The sequence below is a fragment of the Dromiciops gliroides genome, chromosome 4, assembly GCF_019393635.1.
Source record: "Dromiciops gliroides isolate mDroGli1 chromosome 4, mDroGli1.pri, whole genome shotgun sequence".
In the NCBI taxonomy this organism is placed as follows: domain Eukaryota; kingdom Metazoa; phylum Chordata; class Mammalia; order Microbiotheria; family Microbiotheriidae; genus Dromiciops; species Dromiciops gliroides.
In genome coordinates, this window is record NC_057864.1 from 239559849 (window position 1) to 239585678 (window position 25830).

Here is a 25830-nt window from a genome sequence, read left to right on the forward strand (position 1 = left end):
TCATTTGATCCTCACAGCAAACCTGGGAGGTAGGTGAGGAAACTGAGACAGGTTAAGTTACATGCCCAGAGTCACACAGCTAGTAAGAGTCTGAGGCTGAACTTTAACTCAGATCTTGATTCCAGGTTCAGTGCTCTATCTACTGTGCCATCTAGCTGACCAGGTAAGTCACTTAACCTTCTGGGTCTCAGTTTTCTTATCTGTAAAATGACTGGGTTGTATTAGATAACCCCTGAGGTCTCTTCCAGCTGTCTTGAGAAAATTTAATAAAGGTAGACTGTGGTACAGAACTCCCAACAATATCAAATCATTAACAGAGAAACATATAGGGTCAGTTTGGTGACATTAGCAAGGCCTGCAACCTCAAGAGAGGGAGAGGATCCTTTTTATTGACAGATGACAAAGAAGGGGTCTTTGTAGGTATAGGTTATAATGTTGGGGCAAGAACATTATGGTTGACTATACTAAAAAAAAAAAAGGTGGGCTGACATTCAGGTGAGGCTAAATCAAGCCCCTCTCTAAAAATTTAAGACAATGTTAATTCTTTTCTGGGACCCATCTTCATCTTGTAGTCTTTGCTAGGGGAATCACAACTCATAGACTTGCTATCTCATTGGAAGAGATGAAAAACTCCCCTAAATACATAAAGATAAGCAAGGACTAAGAAGACACGGTAAGAAGTTTTCTTGTGGGGCTTCTAACAACATATTCAGAAAATGTCAATGGAATACAGCTGTGAAAGAGTTGTTAAACTCTTCTTTTAAACTAACTTTAAACTAGCTCAGAGGAAAAGTTAAATTCCTGAACTCAACTCAAGGATATGGGAAAGTGGCTTTAGGCAGATACAGACTCAATTATGCAAATCAATACAGAATAAAATCAATTACATTGTAGAACAAATATATACAATAGAAATCCATATAGCAGAAACTAGAGGTAATAATACTTTTTATCTTTTCACAGCTCTAGGTCTGTAATCCAATGATTAAGTCTTAGAGTATATGTAATATTTCACAGCCATCATTTTCTGACTTCTATAAGAGAGAGAGGAGGTGCATTTTCTCATCTTTTCTCTTGTGATCTTTTGGTTATGATAGTTAGCTAGTTTTCAGGTTTTTTGTTGTTTTTCTTTTCATTTACACTGGTTTGGTCATTAGTGCATATTGTTTTTCTGATTTGTTTACTTGCTTTGCATCTGTTTGTATCTCTTCCAATGCTTTTGTGATTTTTTTAATGGCACTAAGTTCATCTATTATTATTTGTTTAGGCATTCCCAAATTGATAGACCTTGAATATTTTATTCTTTAGATTCAGTAAAGACAATCTGGCTTTAGATATTTTTTCTTTGACTATGGGGTTTTGTACAATGCATTATCTCTTTATCTTCAGTGAAGGCTAGCAATCAGTTTGAAAATACTCTCCAAAGATTTCACAGAGCTTTTAGAATACTTTAATTCAGGTAACTAAATTTTGTTTTTTGTTTGGTTTTGTTTTCTTCATATTTTTAGTAAATACTCCACATTTGCCAAAAATATCTGTATCATCACACAGAGCATTCTCAAATTATATTATTCCTCAAAGTCCTCTATGTATGATGAAGGACATCTTACGAAAAAGCACAAACAGAGGGAACCAATTTGGTCCTGGGCACGTGTGAAAAGGGTATATGTTAGGGAATAAGAGTGGCTTGTCACAGATGAAGGGACACACATATAGAGGACACACATAGCTATGATAAATAAGGGGAGGGGCAATTCACACCTCAAACACTGCAGTGCTCGATTGACTTCTGATGTTATTGTTCCACTGCCCTGAGCCTGCTCTCTCTTACTTGAGCATATGATCTCTGTGAATGTATATTTTTTGGCTAGATGCTCTGTCTTTGCTAAATGTTACTGCACTGGACTTGGGGTTATTGCTGGCCACTGCTAGGCACTGATCCTTGGTGTATGTAGTTGTAAAGGTTCTTTCTACTTCCAGCTTTTGGGTTCAGCTGGACTACTTAAATGAAGTGCTAATGAGAAGAATGGGCTCACTCTTTCCCTTCAAAACTTTTTTTGTTTGTTTTCTTGGCAGAGGGAGGAGACATAAAATCCCCAAACCTTTCCACCTTTTTTTATCCTTGGAGTGGACAACATGTTCTTTTCTGAACGTTGGCTAGAACAGGCTTTTCATCTGTAGAAGACTTTTGCAAGTACCAAGCTCTTCTTAATACAGAGCAGGGTCACACCCAATTAAACAATGCCTTCAGGGTTAGTTCTATTTTTGAACTAAATTTCCTGGGGATCAAGGCTAGACTACCTCCATCACAGACCTTCCTCTATGTTAGGGTAAGCATTCCTTAGGATTCTTGATTAAAATCTGGTAGGCAGACTAGACTACATCTAATCAACCTATACTGTAGAGGCTATCCTCCCACCAAAATATCAGGGCTTTTGAGTTCCCTCAGTTTCTCATTTGCAAACTTTCGCCCTTATGTGACTAACAAAGCCCTTTGAGGTCCTTTCTTCTAGAGATCTGGCTTCAAATTTCCATTTTGATTAATGAATGTATGATCCTGAGGAAATCACTTCATATCTCTAGGCCTCAATTTTTCCCTCAGTAAAATAAGGGAGGGGCAGCTGGGTGGTACAGTGGATAAAGCACTGGCACTGGATTCAGGAGGACCCGAGTTCAAATCTTGCCTCAGACACTTGAACATCTCCTAGCTGTGTGACCCTGGCAAGTCACTTAACTCTCATTGCCCCACAAAAACAAAAAATAAATAAATAAATAATAAAATGAAAACAAAATAAGGACAAAATACCTGGGAACTGTAGAAATAGGGATACCCTAATTTGCTTGAGTCCCAAGTTATCTAGGTAATGTCGATATTAAAAATATAGCTTTTGTATCTGCCTGTCTCCTACAAACAGACCCAGAGGAATAATATTTAATCTCTCTACACAATTAATAAGCAGATCAGAGAAATTACATCTTAAATATTCCTACAATGAACCTGTTCAGAGAACATGATATATCTATCTGCCTGTTCTCTACAAACAGATCAGAGAAATAATGTTTAAATTTCTCCTACAAATCAGGGACATACAGAAAAAACCATACTTGTCCTACGAAAACAGTTTCAGGAGACGACAGAAAAATATCAATTTAATATTTTATTGTTCCAAGAAGAAAGTTAACAAAACACATGATCATGAGGAGATTTCCCTTCTAAGAGAGGAGCTCAGAGGACCCCCATTTCTGAGGGTATATATGGTTTTAGTCCACTGATTACAGGGCATTGTCAGTTTCAATAGTATGATACAGAAATCAAACCAGAAACAAAAAGTAGTTTAACAATTTCAGTTATAACAAATATGGAGGAAATATGAAAGCATCATGATAAGACTACAGGATTCCAAAAAAGGTTTTGGCAAGGTTAAGGAAGCTCAGATGTTACCATAAGATAGGGATTTACTATCCTGAGGGAAAAGAAGTCACTAGGTAGTGTCTTTATCTGCTAGCTATCTGAGTTCAGGTTTGGTAGTTCAGTTGAAGTACATTTTAATCCTATTAATCCAGGGGTTTCATAAAACTCCCCTTGGATAATAAAGGTACCTCCATCACATCCAGGTGATCATGTATTCATATTAACGTAACCAGAGGACCCTATATGAGGACATACCAACAATCCACTGTGGTGGCCAGGAGTGGGGCCCTCTGAAGCAATTCGAGCTCATGACAGTTTATCAACAGAGACTCTCCTTGCCTTTGTTCTTACTGTTTATGCTTGAGTTTTGAACTGTCAGATTGGGAATGGAATGAAGAACTCAAGTGTTTGTCTTTATCAGCCCTGGTGGCAGATTCCTGATTGTACCTTACTTACCAGAAAAAAATAAGGCCATAAATCTTAATTGATTGAGAACTGATTGACTTCATCTAATCTCATTCCCAAACCAGTGAATTGCTTGGGGCTGACTAGGACTTTGTCAATTCTAGCTTCTGATTTATTTTGTAGATCTCCTAAAACTCTCTCCTCCTCCAAGTGTGTTTTAAAAAATTATTGCTAGAACTGTGTTATAAATTAATTGCTGTTATACAGTTTTGGTAGTAAGCATTTATTAATAACCTGATATATATCGTTAAAGTATTGACCATGTATCTCCCTAACTTCTCATGGACTCAGGCCCTCAGACCTACATTGTCCTAAGAGGAAAAGCACCCACCAAGAGAGTGTCCAGAGCTAAGAGAGCAAGGCAAGAGAGAGAGGCCCTGGCATGGCCAGGGTTTTATCCTCTTTTGATAGAGGCAGGTTGTTCAAAAGCTAATTGGTTAGCATCAGTCAGTTCCATTGATTGACATATTAGAGGTGGTCTAAATTAAAATGAATTCTACATATAACATCAGAGAAGAGCATGCAAAAGACCCTAGCTGAAGGGCAAAGTCCAGTATCTAGGTGTGGTTATTCACTGAGCTAGACAAAAGAGTCTATCTCCATTATTTATTTATTTATTTTTTTGCTGGGCAATGAGATGTTAAGTGACTTGCCCAGGGTCACACAGCTAGTAAGTGTCAAGTGTCTAAGGCCTGGATTTGAACTCAGGTCCTCCTGAATCAGGGCGGTCCTTTATCCACTTCACCACCTAGCTGCCCTGCCTCTTCTGTATGTTTCTTTTGTTCCCCTTGGCTTGTCCCAGATAAGACCTGAACTTTCAGTTGGGGGCTGGGGTTGGGGGTTGGGAGAAAAGACTGAAACTGAGCTCTGGTCCCTGTAGAAATCCATTATAATAATTATTTTCTCATAAAAGAATTCCAAGTTTTCTTTTTGTACTTTTGCTTGTTTATGTAAAACAGTTTACCTTATTTATGAGATACTTAACCCTCACAAGGGTAATCTCAGTACTCTCAGACTTTATGTAAAAACTATAAGGTAATCAACCCCAGAAGCAATCTGTTCTCTCTCCATTCTATTACTCCATATAAACCCTGTCCTCAGTTCCCATCTTTGGGTATTTCTCGATATGGTGGCATCCTAAGTTATAACTCCTCTACCCTTGTCACTGGGAAAAGTAGGTTGGTGGTGGTCCTTAAGTATTCCTCTGTAAAGAATTACACTCTTGAACACAGTCCAATTAGAATGAAAACACTCTTTTATGTGGTGATAGAGAAAGTGACAAGAGGGAAGTTGAAGACTAAGCTCAAGGGGAGGAAATGGCTTGGAAACATCTTCCCTCCCAGAACAGCAGAAAGGCCAAAACTTTTAGAGAGGATAGATGGGGTGACCACCTGACCAATGTAAAGTTCCTTTTGCAGGGTTGGGTAGGGAAAGATTCTTGAGAGTCAGGGGGATTTTTTCTTTTGGAATGATGGTCCTGACCTCTGGAGTTATCTGTCTCCTAGCTCAGGTAGTAGCCATGCCTAATTGACTTTCCTGCTATAGAATTTTATGTCCCCTTCTTAGGTGTGCCCATCCTCATTGTTAGTCAAGCTAAACTTTAATAGTCCCTTAATTCTTTGATATGTCTGTCCTGTTATCTGGTTACCTTTGGTTTTGCTTCTCACCTGAGAAACTTCTTCTGACTAATCCTAAACCCATGTCTCCCTGATTAATGACCTTAATTTTATTGTATTGATTGTTTCATTAATTTTCAGGTTAACACAGGGTTGTTGTGAGGATCAAGTGAAATGATATTTGTAAAACTCCTGGGACATAATAGGTGCTATGGCTACTATTATTAAAGTGCTCTGCATGGGGCCTGGTACATAGTAGGTACTTTATAAATGTTAGCTATTATTATCAAACAGTTTGGAGGAAAACATTTTGCAGGTGTTATATTAAGGCAAATTATCATTAACACAAGCTGTTATGGACTTGTGGCCCTTCTATGTAGTTCATCTGGGTTTACATGTCTGTCCAGCAGAGCGCAGGGGCTTGGCCATTCCTTCCTCTCTTTTATTGCCGGCTAAAGGAGGAATTGAAAGCCAGCTCTGGGGTGCTGAAGTGTGAGTCAAATTCTTTTTGTTGTCCTTCGGATGGATGGCTTTTTCCAAGCCCTGAAGGGCTGTCCAAAGGGTCACAAAAAATGGGAAGTCCTTTCAGCCTCAAAAACTGGCCTTGGGCGAACAGCAACCTTCTCCCACTCCAATACCCACTGGAGACAATTTCAGTTTTCTTTTCCTGCCAAGGCTGTCCTTGGTTCCCTACCCAGTAACCGGTGACTTCAAAGAATTGGAAAATGTGATTGGACATTATTATTTAGACACAGCCAATCGCGGGACTGGCTTTGTTAAAAAAAAAAAATCTGCGCTCTGTGCTGGCTGTATTGCAGAGTCCTGTGGGTGGGGACTCTCTTTTGAGCTGTCTGTTCCTGGAAGATAGGAGCCACAGCTGGGGAGAATTGGGCGACCATACAGTCGCTTCCTCTCCCCCTTCCCTCCTACGCTCCTGGTTGCGGTTTAGAGCTTCAGGTTGGTGAGTAGAGGCCATAAAGGTTAAAGCTTCAATAATTATTTGTCCGTCTTCCCCCATCTCCCGGACCCTCACCTCCCCCCACCCCAATCCCGGGATCCGGAGGGGTCAAATGCAGGCATCCATGCGGGGGTTGGGGGGGGGAGGTGAGAGGATGGGCATTATTGTATTAAGTATGGATTTCTGATGATGGTTAGAGCTCTGGCGTCTTTGGTTTTTTTCCAGCGCAATCTCCCTGTTCATTTAACCTTTCCTTTTCCAGGTGGTGATCAATCGATCATCTATCTATTTTATCTTATCTTATCTTATCTAATCTAATCCAATCTAATCTAATCTAATCTAATCTAATCTAATCTAATCTAATCTAATCTAATCTAATCTATCTAAGATAGCTCTTGTTGCCCAGCTCCTTGCTTTTTCAATCTGTATCTTAGAAGCATCAGAGCATGGCGATTGTGGGAAGGTCTGATTGCATGCATCATCCATGTTGTAAAGTGCAATATTTTTTTTTTCAAAATGATCTGGTTTGGTCAACCATAAAGAACCAACAGGACTGCGGACCTTTAATGGCGCAGCTCTAGGAGGTAGATGTGTTGTAATGGAAAAGAGCTGTGTCGCATAATGCGTTTGGTCAACCTGGTCAAATTTTTTTCCCCCATTGTGCTTCAAGCAAAATGGGGATAATATCTGCCTCCTGCCCTCACAGGGTTGTACTGAAAAACAAAAAATGAGGACTTTGTAATGATAAAATGATATTGAATATGAAATCTTTTATTACATGAATAACTGTGACGTCTTCCTTCATGTCAGTTATCATCCATGAATATTCACTATGCTTTTTTTCCCATCCCCCTCCTAGAGGGTGTATAAATTATTCTCTTTGGGATTTAAGGGAATCAAAGGGATGGTAAAGGGATGGTCCTGATTATGATACTGTACTACTACATCTGATTTATAAGGCATTTTAAGGTTTATAGAACACTACTTTAAGGGATGTTACAATCTTATGCAGATCTAAAGAGGAGGAAGTTGAGGCACTTAGAGGTGAAAAGTGACTTGTCCACAGTCACACATTGAGGTTGTCCCTAATTTGGGCCTTGAGCTCAGGTCTTCTGACGCAGATGAAATTTTTTTTTTTTTTTCATTCCATATACTGTATGCCTCGATGACGATGACGCAATGCCATGGGCCAGAATTCATGCGCTTCAGAAAGGGAGTTGAATTCGCCACTCCTTTGTCCTTCCACCTTCCCCCCCCCCATCCCCTTTTCCTCATCCTCATTATTATTAATCCTTTGAATTTGTAAAGTGCCTTTTGATTTTATAGCATTTCCCTCCATCCATGTTGTCATTTGATTCTTACAAAAATCCTTTGAGTTGAACAAGATGGATGCTATTCTCATTTTATAGATATAGAAATTGAAGCCCAAAGAGGCTATTATGTCTGTTGATCTTACAGAATGGGAGTGATAGATTCCGAATGAATACCTAAATCATCCGCTACCCAGCTTAAGGCCCTTTCATCACAAAACACTTTATCTGAATTTGATTTTTCGTGTGACTAAACCCCATATAAAGAAAAGAAAAATAGAATGGAAAGAAGTTGTTTTTGGAAAAGAGAAAATTAATTTGGGTGATAACCAGGTTAAACTAGAATTTGCTGATCTAATTGCAACAGTGTCCGGGCTTATTCTCAAGGCCAGGGGAAGTTGAGCAGAGGCTGTCTAATCAGAAAAAAACCTTTGGTGCCTTCTGCTAGAATAGAGATAAAGGGTGCAATTTGAGGGAGGAGCCATAGAATTTGTAAGATCACAACTAATTTAATTTAACCTCATTTTGTAAACGAGGAAACCTAAACAGGTAGAATCCTGTTTTTTAGCTCCAAATCCAGCATTCTCTCCACTGCACCAGGCAGACAAAAGTGATTAGGTAGGAGGTGGCTAAGCTCAGCAGTGGGGGAAGGGAGGAGAGAAAGGAGGAAAGGAGAGAAGGGAAGACAGAGGGCAGTAGAGAGCAGTCTACAAATGGTGATTCTGATTAGCTCCTTTCTGTGCTGGGAGAGAGTGGTCGAAATGCATTTTGCCTCTGTAATTCATATTTTGAGTAACAATTATTTAGTTTATTTACTCCATTTGTGAATTTGAGCAAATGAAATTTAATAAAAATCGAATCAGATTCCATAATCTGGAAAGTGAAAAGAAGCCCCCGAAGAAGGAGGAAGAGTTTAATTAATTTATTTATTTTGCGTGATTTCTCATGTTAATTAGACCACCAGAGATTTGTTTCCACCCACTCACTGATTTCAGTGCTCTAGCTGGTTCCAGCAGCACCCTTCTGCTAATAGTGAAGATATGCTGTAGTGTAAGAGATCTGGATTTTGACTTTTTACACTATAACTGATCACTCTAGCTGTGTGATAATGGGCAAATTATTTAACATTTCTGAGCATCAATTTGTTCATCAGTAAAATGGGAATTAATATTTATAATGTGTAACTAGCTAGGCTTTTGCAGGGAGAGAAAGGCTTCAGAGTGCTATGGAAATGTGAGTTGTTACTATTATTTATATTGACACTTGATAATGCTTCTCAATCTGTTAACTAATTTTATCCTGATTACAAGCCTACAAAGTATATAGGATAGGGTTTTTTCTTTCTGTTTTACACATGGAAAAATATGAACCCCATAAAGCTTTAATACCTTGCCCTATGCTGTGCAGCAAGTAAGTATAGAGGTTGGACAAAAATACAAATTTTGGGATTCCCAGTTAAGGAACACTTTAGCTAAAAACACTATAGAATCTGGTGAGATGATAGATATCCAGGAGTTCTTCCTTCAGGATTGATATTTATATATAATAAATTTCCAATTCATAAGATATGAATAATCATAATAACAATAGGCATTTATATAGAGATTTTTTTATCCTCATATTTTATTTTATCCTCATATCCTCATATCCCTGAGAGATAGATAGGTGGTATTATTACCACCTTTTAACAAATGAGGAACCCGAAGGCAAAAAGTGGTGAACTGACTTATACAGGTTCATACAGCTAATAAGTGAGAATAGATTTGACTCCAGGTCCAGCATTTTATCCATTGTCCTAATTTTAATAAATCATTTTACAGTACTTTAAGGCCTATGAGCATTTTCTTCACAAATGCCCCATGAGGGATATAGTATAAGTATTATTATCCCCAAATTATAGGTGAGGAATGGCTAAGTATCAGAGGCAGGATTTAAGACCAGGCCTCTTGACTTCCAAATTCAGGATGCTTTTTGCTCTACTGCCTTGCCTTTGACTTTTCCTGTTGGTTAGAAACTGCTTTTTGATTTCTCTTGGATTTGTGATCATTAACCAGGTTGGGAAGAATGAGATGTTGAGGATACAAGAAGCATACCCAGTAATGACTAAGCATTTTCTCTCCACTGGGGATTTCTGAGTGAAGGCCTAGGGAGAGTTAAAAATCACAAAATGGATGCCGTCAGAGTTAGAAGGGATTGTAGAGATGATCGGACTTAATTTTATAGATCTTATTTTATAGATGAGGAAAATTGAAGCCAAGAGGGGAATTGATCTGCTCTAGCTCAATCCATTTAGCCAGATCTTAGATTCTAGATCTTTTGTCTTTTAGGTGAGGGGAGAAATTGGATTCGATTAATATTTGTTAAGTGCCTACTGTATACAAGGCTTTGTGCTAGGTAAACCCATGGGAGTCAGACAGAAATAAAACTAGTCCTGATCTCCAGGAAATTACATTCTATCTCTGGGATATAATATGTATAGAGAAAAGTTAAATACAAAACCCTTTTGATAGGGAGAGAACACTAACCCCTAATGGGATCAGGAAAGAATTCCCCCCAAAATGTAGCCTAAGCTGATTCTTGAAGAATTCTAGGAATTCTAAGAAGTTGAGGTAAGGAGAGAATGCACTAAGGATAGCCTGTGCAAAGATAAAGAGAAGATAGCATCTTGAGTTTGGGGAACAATTTAGGAGGATAATTTGGCTGGAACATAGTGTATGTGCTGGGAAATAACAGGAAAGAAGTACATAAAGGTAGGCTGGAGTCAGATTGTACAGGGCTTTATTTTTTATTTTTTTATTTTAATTTTTTTTTAGTGAGGCAATTGAGGTTAAGTGACTTGCCCCGGGTCACATAGCTAGTAAGTGTTAAGTGTCTGAGGCCGGATTTGAACTCAAGTCCTCCTGACTCCAGGGCTGGTGCTCTATCCACTGCGCCACCTAGCTGCCCCAAAAACAAACTTCTTACCTGGCATTTAAAGACCATTTTTATAAAGGTAGCAGAGGTGGAGTGATGGTGAATTGAGGAAGAAGATGAACTGGGAGGCCAGGGTATTCAAGAGGACTTAGACATGAATACTGAGTGCCCCAGGGATGAAGAAGGCAGTATGGAGAAAAACACTAGTTACTGAAGTCCTTGAGAGTAAAGGGAGGACATCTTGGAGGCTAGTAGATGAATGACAAGGATTTGGATTCATGACATGGATGCAATGAGATGAATAAGTCTCAAAGGAAGAAAAGTTGCTGAATGATAGTGACAAAAGGGCAGTATGAAAGTTAGAATGAACTGCAAAGAGTGTGCCCACTTCTGATGGCTCAGAATTTTGGAGAGATATGAAAGGAATATCTATTCCTAAAGAGAGCCATTGCAAGAATGAAAAAAAAAATGTGACATGAGAAGATATTTTCTGAAAGGTAACTTGTTAATAGCAATATAGTGATCCAAGACAATCCCAAAGGACTTAGAATGAAAAATGCTACCTACCTCCAGAGAAAGAACATTCCCCCCCAACCCCCAACACATGTCTCATTTTGTATCTCTGACAGGAGGCATGTAACTTGCTTCATCATAGATGCTTTGGAGACATGGTCATCATTACTTTAACTGGAATTTTTAAGTCTCTCAAATTTGTTTTTCTCTATGGTTCTTCTGGTTCTACTTATACCACTCTGCATCAATTCCTATTTTGCAGGATTCGCTGAAATAATTTATTTATTTTGGGGGGGGGGGCAAGGCAATGAGGGTTAAGTGACTTGCCCAAGGTCACACAGCTAGTATCAAGTGTCTGAGGCTGGATTTGAACTCAGGTCCTCCTGAATCCAAGGCCAGTGCTTTATCCACTGAGCCACCTAGCTGCCCATCAAAGTAGTTTTAATTTGCATTTCTTTAATTAGTAGTGATTGAGAACATTTTTTTCAAATGGCTATAGATAGTTTAAATTTCATTATTTTAAAACTGTTCGTATTTTTTGACCATTTCTCAATTGAGGAATGACTTGTATTCTTATAAATTTGATTGAGTTTTCTATATTTTTAAAATATGAGGCCTTTATTAAAAAAAACTGTAAAAATTGTTTCCCAGCTTTCTGCTTTCCTTCTAATCTTGTTTGCATTGGTATTGTTTGTGAAAACCTTTTTAATTTAATGTAGTCAAAATGATCCACCCTGCATTTTATAATGTTCTCTATTTTATCTTTGGTCATAAATTCTTCCCCGCAGTTCTGACAAGTAAACTATTCCTTCCTTTTCTAATTTGCCTATGGTATCACCCTTTATGTCTAGATCTTGTACCCATTTTGACTTTACTTTGGTGTATGGTGTAAGATGTTGGTCTATGCCTAGTTTCTGCCATACTATTTTCTAGTTTTCCCAGCAGTTTTTGTCAAATAGTGAGTTCTTATCCTGGAGGCTTTGGGTTTACCAAACAGGAGATTGCTATATTCATTTATTGCTGTGTTTTGTGTGCCTAACCTATTCCACTGATCTTCCTCTCTATTTTTTAGCCAGTAGCAAATAGTTTTGATAATTGCTGGAAAGTTTGAAAGTCTTGAAAGCTGTACCTTTCTCTGGGTGGTCTCTGGTGAAGTGGGAAGGCTGTTTGCAAGTTTGTCTGGGCTGGTGCTTGCTTTGCTGGCAGCCCCCTTTCCTTTTGCTGTTGTGGGCTTGTGTGTGTGTCGAGGGATAGTATTAGTGTGGAAGTAGTAATTTACTCAAGTTTCTTACTGATTTCTTAATCATTAGGTAACTTGGTAGGTAAATAACCAGGCATTTCATGCATTTTGCAGTTATTTTGAATGAATTTTCTCTGTGTGTGTTTGACAGACTAGGGATAGGGGCCAGACCTGTGATTCTGTGGATACAATGAACTTCCCATTGCTGGGATGCTTCCTCTACCTCTGCAGATTGTCATCTTCTCTGCAAATTATAGTCTTAGGTAGTTGCCTAGAGCAGTAAGAGGTTAAGTGATTTATCCAGGGTCACACACAGGGTCCTTTTTTCCTTTTTTTATGATCTTTTTGGGATACAGACCTAGTAGTGGTATTACTGGGTCAAAGCCCTTTGGGAATAGTTCTAAATTGCCTTCCAGAATGGATGGATCAGTTCACAGCTCCACCAACAATGCATTAGTGTTCCAATTTTTCCCCAGCTTCTCCAACATTTATTTTTTTCCTTTTTTGTCATATTAGTCAATCTGATAGGTGTGAGGTAGTACCTCAGAGTTGTTTTGATTTGCATTTCTCTAATCAATAGGGATTTAGAGCAGTAAATGTGTATTTCAAATTCAGCCTCAAGACACACACTAGCAGTGTGTGCCTGGGTAAGTCACTTAACCCTGATTGCTTCAATTTCCTCATTTGTAAAATGAGCTGGAGAGAAGGATATGGCAAACCATTTCAGTATCCTTGCCAAGAAAACCCCAAGGGGGATGAATGAAAAAAAAAATGAATGAAAAATGACTCAGCACAAAGTCTGATAGCCTAGGTATATAGGGAATTGAAAGACTAAGTTCCATTCCCTAATAGATAAAGATATGAACAGTTTTCAGAAGAAATAAAAATGGTCAACAACTATATGAAAAAAATCCTCCAAATCACCAGTAATAAGAGAATGCAAGTTAAAATATCTTTGACATTTTACTTCCTATCCATAATAATGGAGAATTCAGTGTTGGAGACACATTAATAATATTGTTGTTGGTAGAGCCTGTGGGTATGGAATTTTGCCTATGTTTTTAGGCTCACTTGGTTTTTGTTGTTATGCAGGAAGATTCAGTTCATTGTATTGGAAAATGATCATTATCTGACAACATAAAGTGGACAATTCTGACTATATAAAATTAAACAGTTTTTGCACAAATAAAACCAATGCAATGAAAATTAGAAGAGAAACAAGTAGGGGGAGGGAGGGTGGTGGGGGGAAGGGGGAATCTTTTTAGCAAGTGCTTCTGAGAAAGGTCTCAGATGCAACTTATGAATGATTTTAAGCTATTAAAGCAAGACTTTTGTGATAACCATCTATATAATGGACTAATTCAAATCTATAAGGCTTAAGAGCCATTCCCCAGTAGATAAATTGTCAAAGGATAAAAAACAGGCAGTTTTCAGAGAAAGAAATCCAAGCTGAAAATATGTTCCAAATCATTATAAAGATTTGCAATAATAATTATAATTAACTTAGATGATACTATAATAATTTGCAGTCATTCGTGAAATACAAATTAATTCATCTCTAAGGTTCTATTTCATACCCATTAGATTAGCAAAGATGAGGGAAAAGAAAAAAAGATTAAAATGACAAATGTTGGAGGGGTTAGTGGGAAAGCAGACATACTTATACATTTTTTGGTAGAACTGTGAAATGACCCAACTATTCTATAAAACAATTTGGAATTGTGTCTCCAAAGTCATTAAACTTTGACCCAGCAATACCACTACTAGGCATATACTCCAAAGAGACCAGGAGGAGGAAAAGGATCTATCTCCATAAATATAAATATATTTATAGCATCTCCTTTCATTGTAACAAAATGCTGAATACTAGTGGGGTGCTTGCCTATTGAGCAGACTAAACAAATTTTGATATATGAATGTAATGGAATATTAGGCAGTGTGAAATTATGAAATGAATAATTTCAGAAGAAACTTGGAAGACCTCTCTGAATTGATGCATAATGAAGTGAACAGAACTAGGAGAAACATTTATACAATGACCACAATGCCTAGTATGTACAATGTACTGTTCTACATCTTACCTATAGTTTACCCTTAAGTGAATACAATGCTGAGCATGTATTAGTCACTCAATATATGTCTATTGATTTTGCTTTTTGACTGTTTGAAGTAGTGCCTTTGAGTGTGACTGATACCTGTCACTCCTGTGCAGTTTAAAAAAAAAATTTGGGGGGAGGGAACTTAGGGTTAATTACTTGCCCACACAGCTAGTAGTTACACAGCTAGTAGTGTTTGAGGCTGAATTTGAATTCAGGTCCCCCTGACTCCAGGGCCAGTGTTCTATCCACTGCACCACCTAGCTGCCCCATATGCAGTCTTTTTTTTTTTTTTTTTGGGTGGAGCAGTGGGGGTTAAGTGACTTGCCCAGGGTCACACAGCTAGTAAATGTCAAGTGTCTGAGGCTGGATTTGAACTCAGGTCCTCCTGAATCCAGGGCCAGTGCTTTATCCACTGCGCCATCTAGCTGCCCTCCCCACTTATGCAGTCTTTTAAATTGTTTTATTAATTTTAAAAATTATTGATGATGTTTATAAAATTGAAAATTGATTTTATTCAATAATTAATCCTGTTCTGTATTTAGTATAACTATCCTATACCAAGTCTTTTTGTCTCTTAAGTTTGGATATCCTAAAAGTTTAGCCTTCAATTCTGAGTTAAGTTTTAAAAGTTCAGTTTACCTTTAAGTCACTTTGATTAGAAGAAACTGGTTATCTTCTAGACTCTTAAGCTGTTCTGGTGGAATCCCAGGCCATCTGCTGGTATCTCTATGTCATTAATTAGGCTAATATAATTCCAGGAAATATATATGATCTCTAGGTATCCTTAAGGCAGATCTGTTATTTTACTAACAAACCTTGCATCCTAATGTTTAATTAAAGGAGATCTGTTATCCTAATAACAAGCCTTATAGAATGAAGGTGTGAGCCAAGAAGTCTGTTATCTCTGTTCAACTACTGAGCAGATAGACTCTATCAAATCAACCTTTCCTGATAGAATGGAAAGAGGGGTTGTCATTAGCCCCAAATGTCTAGCCAATCATACTGTTTTCCATCTGTGATGCTCCCTGTTCTTTGTTGTCTTTTACTTCCCAAAACTATGTGAAGACTAGTAAGCCCTGTCTCTTGGCCTTTGGTCACTGAGGGAGGTCATTTACCCAATTTATTGGTTACTGCTAACCTAACTAACAAATGGATCATGCTTGGAACTTTGTCTCTCAGTTCATCTTAATTTTCAAATATAACACTTTTAATTTTACACCCCTCCCGCCAAATTTACATCGCAATCATTTCCAAACATACCTCTCCTTTTCCTACCCAGTGAGCTTTCCCTTGTAACAAAGGAAGAAAAAACCCCAGGTGAACAAAACTTTTTGATAGCTTATATAACATTCCATGCCCATGGTCCCTCACCTCTCCAATGAAAGGTACATTTCCTCATCTCTTCATGGGCCAAGTTTGGTCGTTATAATTACACAATGTTTGGTATTGTTTTGTCATTTAAAAAAATTTATACTGTGGTCATCTTGTTTATTGTTTTCTTGGTTCTACTTATTTCATCCTTCATTGGTTTATACAAGTCTAATCATATTTTTCAGAATTTCTCTTATTTGTAATTTCTTATGCCATATAATATTCCATTACATTCTTGTATGACCATTTGTTTAGCTTTTCCCTGTTCATTGTGCATCTGCTTTTTCTCCCTGTAGGTTTTTGTCTCTGGTCTACAGGAAAAAGCAGCTCACCTATTGAGCAGAGATCATTCCTGTGGAACAGGCATCATGGCTGCCTCTGCCCCCTTGAGAACCTTGGAAGAGGAGGTGACATGCTCTATCTGCCTTGACTACCTGAGGGATCCAGTGACCATCGACTGTGGCCACGTCTTCTGCCGAGGTTGTGTCATCGATATCCGAGCACCCCCGGGAGGCCGCCCATCGTGCCCACTCTGTAAGAAGACATTTAAGAAGGATAATATTCGTCCAGTTTGGCAGCTGGCCAGCCTCGTGCAGAATATCGAGAGGCTCAATGTGGAAAAGGGGAGAGAAGCTAAGGAGAAGAGATCTGAGCCGATGACAATGATGCAGTGTGAACGGCACAAGGAGAAGCTACACTATTACTGTGAGGATGATGGACGGTTCCTTTGTGTGATGTGCCGGGAGTCCAGGGAGCACAAGTACCACACGGCCATCCTCATTGAGAAGGCTGCCCAGCCCCACCGGGTAAGACTTGGTAGTCACTAGCCTAGTTAACTTCTAGCCAGAAGGAGGGTCACATACCTCCTCCTAGAGAGTGATGAGAAAATGTATCTCCCCCTGAGAATTTTAGCAGATTAGACTCGGGGGCCCCTGCCATAAATCATCCAGACAGTCTGTAGTGAGAATGATTTGATAGTCCAGTCTAGCCCTGTCCAAGGACTTAAATTAGATTCTAACTGTCCTTTATCTGCATATTTTTTTCTGCAGGAGAAAATCCTGAGTCATCTGGGAACCCTGCGGAGAGACAGAGAGAGGGTTCAGAGCTTTCAAATGAAGGGGGAAACTGAGATTCAGCACCTGCTGGTAAGTGAAGTCTTCTGGCCAGACATCTAGGTACACTCACTGGGTTTCTGCTGAGAGGATATAATAAACATGTCAGATTGATATCCATATGATAATAAATATTTATAATAAATATAAAATAAACATTTCAGAGTAAAATGAAGGAAAAGATGAATTTGGTTAGTGAGTTCAGTCTATCAACTTGCATTTATTAAGTGCCTACTATGTGCCAAGCATTGTGCTAAGTATTGAGGATACAGTGAAAGACAAAAGACAATCTCTGCTCTTAAAGAGCTCACAGGCCAGTGGAAGAGACAATGTAAAGACGATTATGTACAAATAAGATGCTGATGGGCTAAATTGAAGATAATCAACAGAGGGAAGGTACTAATAGTAAGGGGGATTCAGGCAGGCTTCTTGCAAAAGGTGGGACTTTAGACCTGAAGGAAACCAGACTGAAGCTAGGAGATGGGAAAGAAGAAGGAAAAGAGTTCCAGGTATGAGAATTCAGTCATATAGCCCATAAGTGATGAAGGAAAGAATGCAAAGTAGAGAGTGACCAAACCTGAGAGGAGTGAATCAAGACAGACTGCTTAGAAAGGAGGTTGGACTGATTTTAAGGAAGGCCTCCTTAGTGAGAGCCAGTGTGCAGTGGCTATGAGGTAATCATCTAAGTTGAAGTGGTTTCGCTAGAGTGGTGAACTTAAATTTAAATGGAAAGAACATTGGCTCTAGGAGTTAGGCAACCTAAGTTCAAGGCTTGGCTCTTCTACTAATAAACTGTATTATTTGGGACAGCTAGGTGACACAGTGGATACAGCACCAGCCCTGGATTCAGGGGGACCTGAGTTCAAATCTGGTTTCAGACACTTGACACTTACTAGCTGTGTGACCCTGGGCAAGTCACTTAATCCTCATTGCCCCACCAAAAATTTAAAAACAAAACAAAACTGTATTATTTGATTTTAAGCAGATTCTGTATTTCGGTTTTCTCATCTGTCTAATGGCATAATATTACCTAAGATTACATAAGGCCCCTTTCACTTCTGATGTTTTGTGATTCATAGAATTTAGAGACTTTTTAAAGATCATCTAATCTAATCCCCTCATTTAATAGATAAGAAACTGAGGTTTGTTGAAGTTGAATAAAATCCAAGGTCATACAGATAGTAAGTAGTAGAGTTGGGATTTGAACCTGTTATCTTCTCATGTCAGAGTTAGTCCTTATTCCACTACTGCCTCTGTAGAGTTGGGATGAGGAGAAAGGAAGTGAATAAGGCTTAAACCATTGTGAGGACAGAAGCAGTAAAATACCAAGCTAAGCACAAAGAATCTCATGAAACGCTCTGAGCTCTTCTTTAAGACCTGAGGAATGCTTGGTGAGGCAGTGTGCTATAGTGCCTGGAATGCTAGACTTTGAGTTAGGAAGATCTGGGTTCAAATCCTGTATCTGACACTGATAACAAGTTACATAACTTGTTTGGGCCTCAGTTTCCTCATCTGTAAAATTGGGAGGTTGGGCTTGATGACCATAAAAGATCTCTTCTAGCTCTAAATCTATGATTCTCTGATCCCTACGAAAGCATTCTCATTGTCTTTGTATGTACCTTCATCCAGTTTGTATGTACCTTCTTCCATTGTAGACCAAACTCCAGATGGAGAGGCAGAGCATTGCCTCAGAGTTTGCCCAGGGGCATCAGTTCCTGAGAGAACGAGAGCAGCACCTGCTGGAACGACTTGAGGGACTAGAGCGAGAGATCATCGAGGGGAGAGAGAAATACAGTCTTAGGGCCTCTGGAGAGCTCACCAGGCTTGGGAGTGTAATCTCAGAACTGGAGGAAAAGGCTCAGCAACCAGCAGCAGAGCTCATGCAGGTGAGAGGCTCCTTAGAGAAAAGTAATTACACCAGTTCCCTGAGAGATCAGCTGTTGTAATGGAAATAGTGCTTGACCAGTAGTCAAGAGTTCTAGGTTCAAGTCCTTACTCTTCCATTTTTCTGGGCCTTGGTCTCCTCATATATAAAATGAGGACAATAGGGTTGTTGTAGTAAGGAGCAAATGAGATAAAGAATATAAATGTCATTATATACAAATGTAAGCTACAAGGTGGCATTATTGTTATCATTGACAAGTCTTTGGGCCATAACTTGTTCTGCCTGATCTCTACTTTTGGCAAAAAGAAGGTCATAACCTTTGGAAAATATCTGTAAGCTTTTTGGACCTCAGTTTCCCCCATTTGTAAAATGGGTGAGTAATATCTGCTTTACCTGCCTCCAAGGTACGTATATATATGAATGACAGTGAATTAGTGGCTGTGATAGTTAGCCACTACTGTAAAAACTTGCTCCATCCTGTTAATAGTTACAGAGTACACTTGTTTGTATCATCATACCAAAATTGTTCATTTGTGATCAGTGGAAAACTAGGTCTTACCCATAGCCAACAAGTCTACCTTCAACCCTTTGTCAGTCATTACCAGGTAAGTTGACATGTTTCTGTGTTTGGAAGCTGCACACCTTGCAGGGGAGAGGGGGAAAAGGTTTTCTTTTGTGTAACTAAAATATTGTAGGCATTGCTTAACTATGCTCTTTGTTTTAGGAGATCATAGGCTGTGTATTCACGGAACAGTTCCCATGAGTTTAAACAGTTTGCTTGGAGTAGATGTATGTACATGTCTTTCATTAAAACTTACCATCATAATTATTCATCCACAAGTGAAAGATTTGCCAAAAAAATCAAAATCTCAGTTTTAGAGTCTTTGAAAAGCATAGTATTTTAGAAAACCAATAAACTATTAATCTCAAAATAAAAAAAGCAAAAGATGTAGAAATGTCAGTATCATCTTCCCCCCAGCATTCCATAGCAGTAAAGTCTCCCGCATCTTTGGGCCATTCTTTTCGCTTTTTAGGGCAGGGCAGGCTTCAGAGAACTGAGAGAATGGGTTCATAAAGGCTTCATGGAGGAGGAGGTGATATTTCTTTGTTTGCTTGTTTGTTTTGGAGGAGGTGATATTCCTTTAAAGAGGAAGCAGGAATTCAAGAAGCTAAGAGGGAGAGGCAGTATAAGAAGTTCCAAGCATAAGCAAAATTTAGGAAATGGAGGAATGCATGGGCCATTCAAGGGATTGAATAGATCACTTTGGTTGAAATCTAGAACATGCTGAGGCTATGAGATAAAGCTAGAAAGGTAGGATGGCACCAAATTGTTGAGGGCCCTGGATATCAGGCAAAAGAAATTGACTCAGTAGTCATTGAGAAGAGTTGGGGTGCTTTTGTGAGCCCTTTCTCCCATTTCTAGAGAGAAGGAAGACAGATGAGAAGAGAGACAGAGAAATAAAATAGAGGGCTAGGGATTTGAGAAAAGGGGAAAGGGAGAAGTCAGGAGAAGAAAAGATTGAGAGAGAAACTAATTCATTGTGTTCCCCTCTCTTCCCAGACCATAGAGGGTGGGGCTAGCTGCTTTCCAGGCTTCAGACCATAGAGTAGAAGGATATGAGCTGAAGTTAAAATGGCAGCCAGGTTATGACTATACCTTACTTAATTCAGAGATTCATAGAATGTCTTCCATGGAATCTCATGGAAGGGATCTTATTAATTCATTTTATCAGCTAACACCTTTAGCAAGGATTATTTTACTGATGGGGGCAACTAGGTGGTGACGTGGATAGAGCACCAGCACTGGGCTTGAAGTCAGGAAGACCTGAGTTCAAATTTGACCTCAGACACTGGATAGCTGTGTCACCCTGGGCAAGTCACTTAACCATGTTTGCCTCAGTTTCATCATCGGTAAAATGATCTGGAGAAGGAAATGGCAAACTGTTCCAGTATCTTTGCCAAGAAAACCCCAAATGAGGTCACAAAGAGTCAAACGTGACTGAAAATGACTGAACAACAACAACATTTACTGATGGCTGAGAGAGAATGGAACAAGAAAGCTGGTGAATTGATGAGATAGCTGGGAAACTCCAAGTGAAGGAGGTATTCTAGAATGGGAAATCACTTTTTGGCTATAACCAACTACTCAAAGTCAAATCCAAAGCCAACTTTGTCATGAAGTTTGCAATTTGACAATTCCTAGCCAAGAATATTCTAAATCTTGCTATCCAACATTATTGTCAGTGATCATTTCATAACTCTTCTACTCTGACAGTAATGAATGCTGACTGATTAGAGCAATCTCCCAATCAATTATCCCTATTTCCTGTTTTTCAATGGCTGCTCCTTTAACTACAGGTAATCTCTCTCCTTTATCAGTGAATTAACTCTCATTGTGTGTCTCCTTCCTTTTTAGGACACCAGAGACTTCCTGATCAGGTAAAAGAACATTATTTTTCACAATATACATCATCCTTCCATGCCCTTCTTATATCTTTGACTCATTTTCATTTGCCACTTATCTAACCACGAGCCTTTGAAATGCCACAATGAGAGTGTGTATGGTGCAAGGGAGGCCATTACTCTGGTGTCCCATGTCTCTGTGGCTTTGTTCTTGAAGAAGTGGGAACAGAGAAGAGTTTTCTAGCACTGAGAACCCCTTGACAGCTATCTTCTTGGACCCTGAGCCACACAAAGTAGAAATTTGGCCTTGCCCTTTATGAAACCATTTAATCACAAGGCCTTTCCCAACTGCTTCTGATGTGAGGGATATGCTCCAACCCTCAGGAACATTTCCACCATTGGGGGGCGGGATGACTTGTTTCATGTTCATTCTCTTCTTAGGTTTCCTCGGAAGAAGTTCTGGAGTGGGAAACCCATTGCCCCAGCTGTTAGAAAAAGGACTGGAGAATTCTCTGATAAGCTTCATTCCTTACGGAAAGGCCTGAGGGAATTCCAAGGTAAATAAAGGTGGGGGGTGGGGGGCACTCCCTCAAATATTTAACTCATTTCTGATTCTCATCATAGTTCCTCTGGCCTTGTTGTCAAACTCGGGATGTCTTCTTGTCCTTCTTTGCCTTTCCTTTGGTGGTCCTTGGGCTATGCTGTTTTAAATGCTCTATTACTCTGTGGCAGAACCTCTCCCTCCACCCCCCCACCCCCATTCCTCCCTTGCTCTCAAGTTCCTGGGTCAGAGTCTCATTATTGTCTCTTTCTTCTCCATCAGGGAAGCTGCTGAGGGTTCTGGAATATAAGACAGGTAAGTGTCCAGGGTGTCCCCAATAAGGAAACTTCTTACACAAAGCTCCCACAACCAGTCTGAGTAATCTCTGTGACAAAAGGTTCTTCCCTCAACATGTCCATAAATATATAAACATAAATATAGAATATATAAAATATGTGTTATATAAATATATAATTATATTTATGTATATTTTCCATAAATATAATTACATTTATATAAATACATATGAATATAAATACACACATATCTATACATATATATATAAAATCAAGTGACATTATATATGTAAAAGACCATATGAATTATTACACAGAATCGATTACACAGATTTAAGCCATTGTTCATGTTAAACTAAATCCTTCCCTTTGAAAAAGTCTGAAATGGGGATTAACGAATCCCACCTCCTATATCCTGATGCCTAAGAAACATAAAGACCATAATTGGCTCTCCTCTTACCCTGATCTCCAACCCCGTGCCCTTCCCCACCCCAGCACCCTTTTATTGGCACTTAATTATTCCGGTTCCCTTCTTTCCTCACAGATCTTTGTCTCCTGTTCCTTCCCTTTCCTAATTGTTCCCCCATTTCTGACTTTCATATAATCCTCATGGCATCATTATGTCTGGAAAACAATTTGGCCCAAGGCCAGATGCCAAATGCCATCTCTGTCCCTGACTCTGTTGCTGGGTTCTTGTTAGGATGGCCTTGAATCCTGTGGGACTAGTACCCCCAGACTCCCTTTCCCCTTATTTTCTTCCCCTCCCTACTACTTTTCCCCCTTGTCTCCACAGTGAACGTCACTTTGGACCCCCAGACAGCCAGTGGATACCTTATATTGTCTGAGGACTGGAAATGTGTGTCCTTTACCAACATGTATCAGAGTCTATACCAACACCCCCAGCAGTTTGATCCTGAACCTGCCGTTCTGGGTAGTAAGGGCTTTACCTGGGGCAAAGTCTATTGGGAAGTGGTAGTGGAGAGGGAAGGATGGGGGGAAGAGGAAGGGGAGGAAGAAGAAGAAGGAGAGGAGGAAGAAGAAGAAGAAGAAAATGGATATGGGGAAGGAGAGGAGGACTGGGAGACAGATGAGGATGATGAATCAGGTGGAGATGAAGATGAAGATGATCTGGAAGAGGATGATGTTGTTCAGGAGTCCTGTCTGGTGGGTATTGCCAGAGACACTGTGAGGAAGAAGGGGGAACTCCGCCTAAGCCCTGAGGATGGGGTGTGGGCTCTGCGTCTGTCCTCTGCTGGTGTATGGGTTAACACCAACCCTGAAGCAGAGTTGTTCCTTGCCCAGCGCCCCAAAAGAATAGGGATTGCTCTGGATTATGATGGGGGTACGGTGACCTTCACTAATGCAGAATCACAGGAACTTATTTACACGTTCTCAACATCCTTTACAAGGCGTCTGGTTCCCTTCTTTTGGCTGAATTGGCCAGGAACAAGCCTTGTTCTGAAACCCTAAAGGGGAGAAACATACAGATCCTCTCTCTGGCCCCTCACTTCCTTCAGTGCTCTGATTCTCTTTCACTGGGGCAGACTGCCCTGGGAATGAAATGCTTCATTGAAGGGAGAGGGTGTCCTCCTGGCCAAGATATCAGGAGAGAGAGGAGGGTCTCTGTGCCTACTGCCAATCCTTAAGTCCTTAGTATTTGTGGCCCCCATGTAGACTTATTGCACCAGGGCTAGTTCTACAATTTGAACTGTCCTAATTATCGTGTTTCTTATGGTCTCCCTTCTCTATGAGGTGATCACCTTTACCTTCAGCTATGAATTCTGCTTGTTCGATTTCTCTTCCCCCAAAGTCACTCCCAGCACCACTGGAGTTCAAGGTAATATTGATGATAAAACCCAAGAGTCTTACAAAGTCCCTTTATCTAGTCTCCTGTTGTATGCTTTCTCCCCTTTCCCATAATAACCACTTGCCCTCATCTGGCTAGCTGCTTCTTATCCTTCCATTGTAAACCCCACTTCTCCCAGTCGGCCTTTCTCCATGTAGTAAAGAGACAATTTCTTCAAAATATAAGTGAAAATATGATGTATAGAATAAAATGGAACTCTTCTAGGGTTTCTTTAGACTGAGGGACTCAAAGCTGTCTGAAGAAGGGATGGGACTCTATGATCCCAGGTGCCAGTGGAGATCGATTTCTCTTAGTACGTATTGATTATGTGAAGTCCTTGAGGGAGGTCCTGACCTAAGTTCATATTGTATTGGCCCAGGGCTTTGCAGATGAGGTTCCCATTGGCTGTCAAGGTACTGACTTCAAGTCCTGGTGTCCCGATGTGTACATAGAACCATTCGACTTCGGGAAAATTATCAAGATCAATAAATCACCCATGTGAATCTGTTCTTTTGAGTATGTGACTGAGCCCAGGGTCTCTTAGTCCTCTGACTGGGTCTAGCACCCCATCTCACCTCAAAGGCCAGTGAACTCTAGTAGGTGCTTTGTTCTTGCTTGTATATAGACATTCCCCTGGTCTCTGGTGCTTTTCCAATCCTGACTCTGAGCTTCAAATAAGGCCTTAACTTTTTGTCACTTGTTTCCTCTCATGCAATTTCAATTTCAGTCCACATCCCTCCTTTCTCCCTAAAGAAGAAGGGAAAGATACCAAGGTGCCTCAGAGGTCCACAATTAGATCTCCAGCTCTCTAGCAAGAGAAGGGAATAAAATGGCGACCTACCTCCTAGGGGATACCTGGTTCCTTAACCTATCATTCATGATCTTCCACGATCTTCTGCTTATTCAACCCAATATCATGCCCTAACAATCCAAAACAAATTCTGCTCCTGCCAAATTACTCTAATCATTGTCTCTGCACCCTCCTGACACACCAGGGTTCCTGCTTACTTATATATTCAGTAGTCCCCCAGGCCTGGAATGCCCTTTCCCCTTCCTTTGCCTATCAAAGTCCTTGAGAGCCCACCTCAAGTCCCACCTCTTCTGAGGTCTTTTTCAGTTGTTCTTGCCCACAGTGACTTTGTCATTTCCTTTGTCCTGATGTGATTTCTTGTATGTACCATGTGGTGGCACTTTGCGATAGTACCTTGTATTGCTAATTGTTTCCTGTGTGGATATTTCCCCCCTTTTCCCAACTAGACTGTAAGCTTTGGAGGGCAAGGGCCATGTTTCGCATATCCCACAGCGCTAGATACCCTGCATTATTAGTGGTGAATAAATATTTGTGGAATCAACTGGGTAATGAAAACGTAATTTCAGTCGGGCTTTGGAATATGTACTGTTATTTTGCAACATGCACAGTGGTGTAATTCAGTGGTTCTCAAAATACAGTGGCCTGGGGGCCTCTAGGGATCTCCTTTAGGGGGTCTTTTGGAGGGTAAATACCAATAGATATAACCCACATAAACAAAAGCTCTTGGGGATGGGTGGGGGTGGGGGCTCAATAACGTTTATGAAGTGTATCTGGGTCCTGAGACCAAAAGGTTTAAGAACCACTGATTATAGCAGATAGGATGTTGGGTCAGGAAGACCCAGGTTCAAATTCCACCTTTTGACTTTGGGCCTCAGTGGAAAATTCTTAAGGATCCCTAAGGACCCTTCTAGCTCTGATCCTGTTATCACTTTTTCCCCACTGCCCAAATTCCCACTAGAGGGGGTGCCACATTTGGAGCTAACTTGCCGCGTGGCCTTGAACAAAGGATTTCCTTTTAGACTGGATTCCTCAGATGCAA

At 39.9% G+C, this 25830-nt stretch overlaps 1 protein-coding gene across 4 annotated transcripts in view; it reads left to right on the top strand.

Moving 5' to 3' along the window:
* Positions 1-6297: 6297 nt before the first annotated feature.
* Positions 6298-25830, top strand: part of LOC122754245 (tripartite motif-containing protein 26-like) — a 49536-nt gene continuing 30003 nt past the window's right edge. Inside the window, exons 1-8 of one of the 4 annotated variants that reach the window (XM_044002491.1) lie at positions 6298-6454; positions 16194-16703; positions 16947-17042; positions 18665-18895; positions 21311-21333; positions 21739-21854; positions 22121-22153; positions 22928-23298. In XM_044002491.1, coding sequence (XP_043858426.1) covers positions 16266-16703; positions 16947-17042; positions 18665-18895; positions 21311-21333; positions 21739-21854; positions 22121-22153; positions 22928-23298 — 1308 coding nt within the window. In that variant the 5' untranslated portion in view covers positions 6298-6454; positions 16194-16265. Of the gene's footprint in view, positions 6455-16193; positions 16704-16946; positions 17043-18664; positions 18896-21310; positions 21334-21738; positions 21855-22120; positions 22154-22927; positions 25333-25830 lie in introns of those variants that run through there. The other 3 variants (XM_044002492.1, XM_044002488.1, XM_044002489.1) reach the window with 3 other exon arrangements.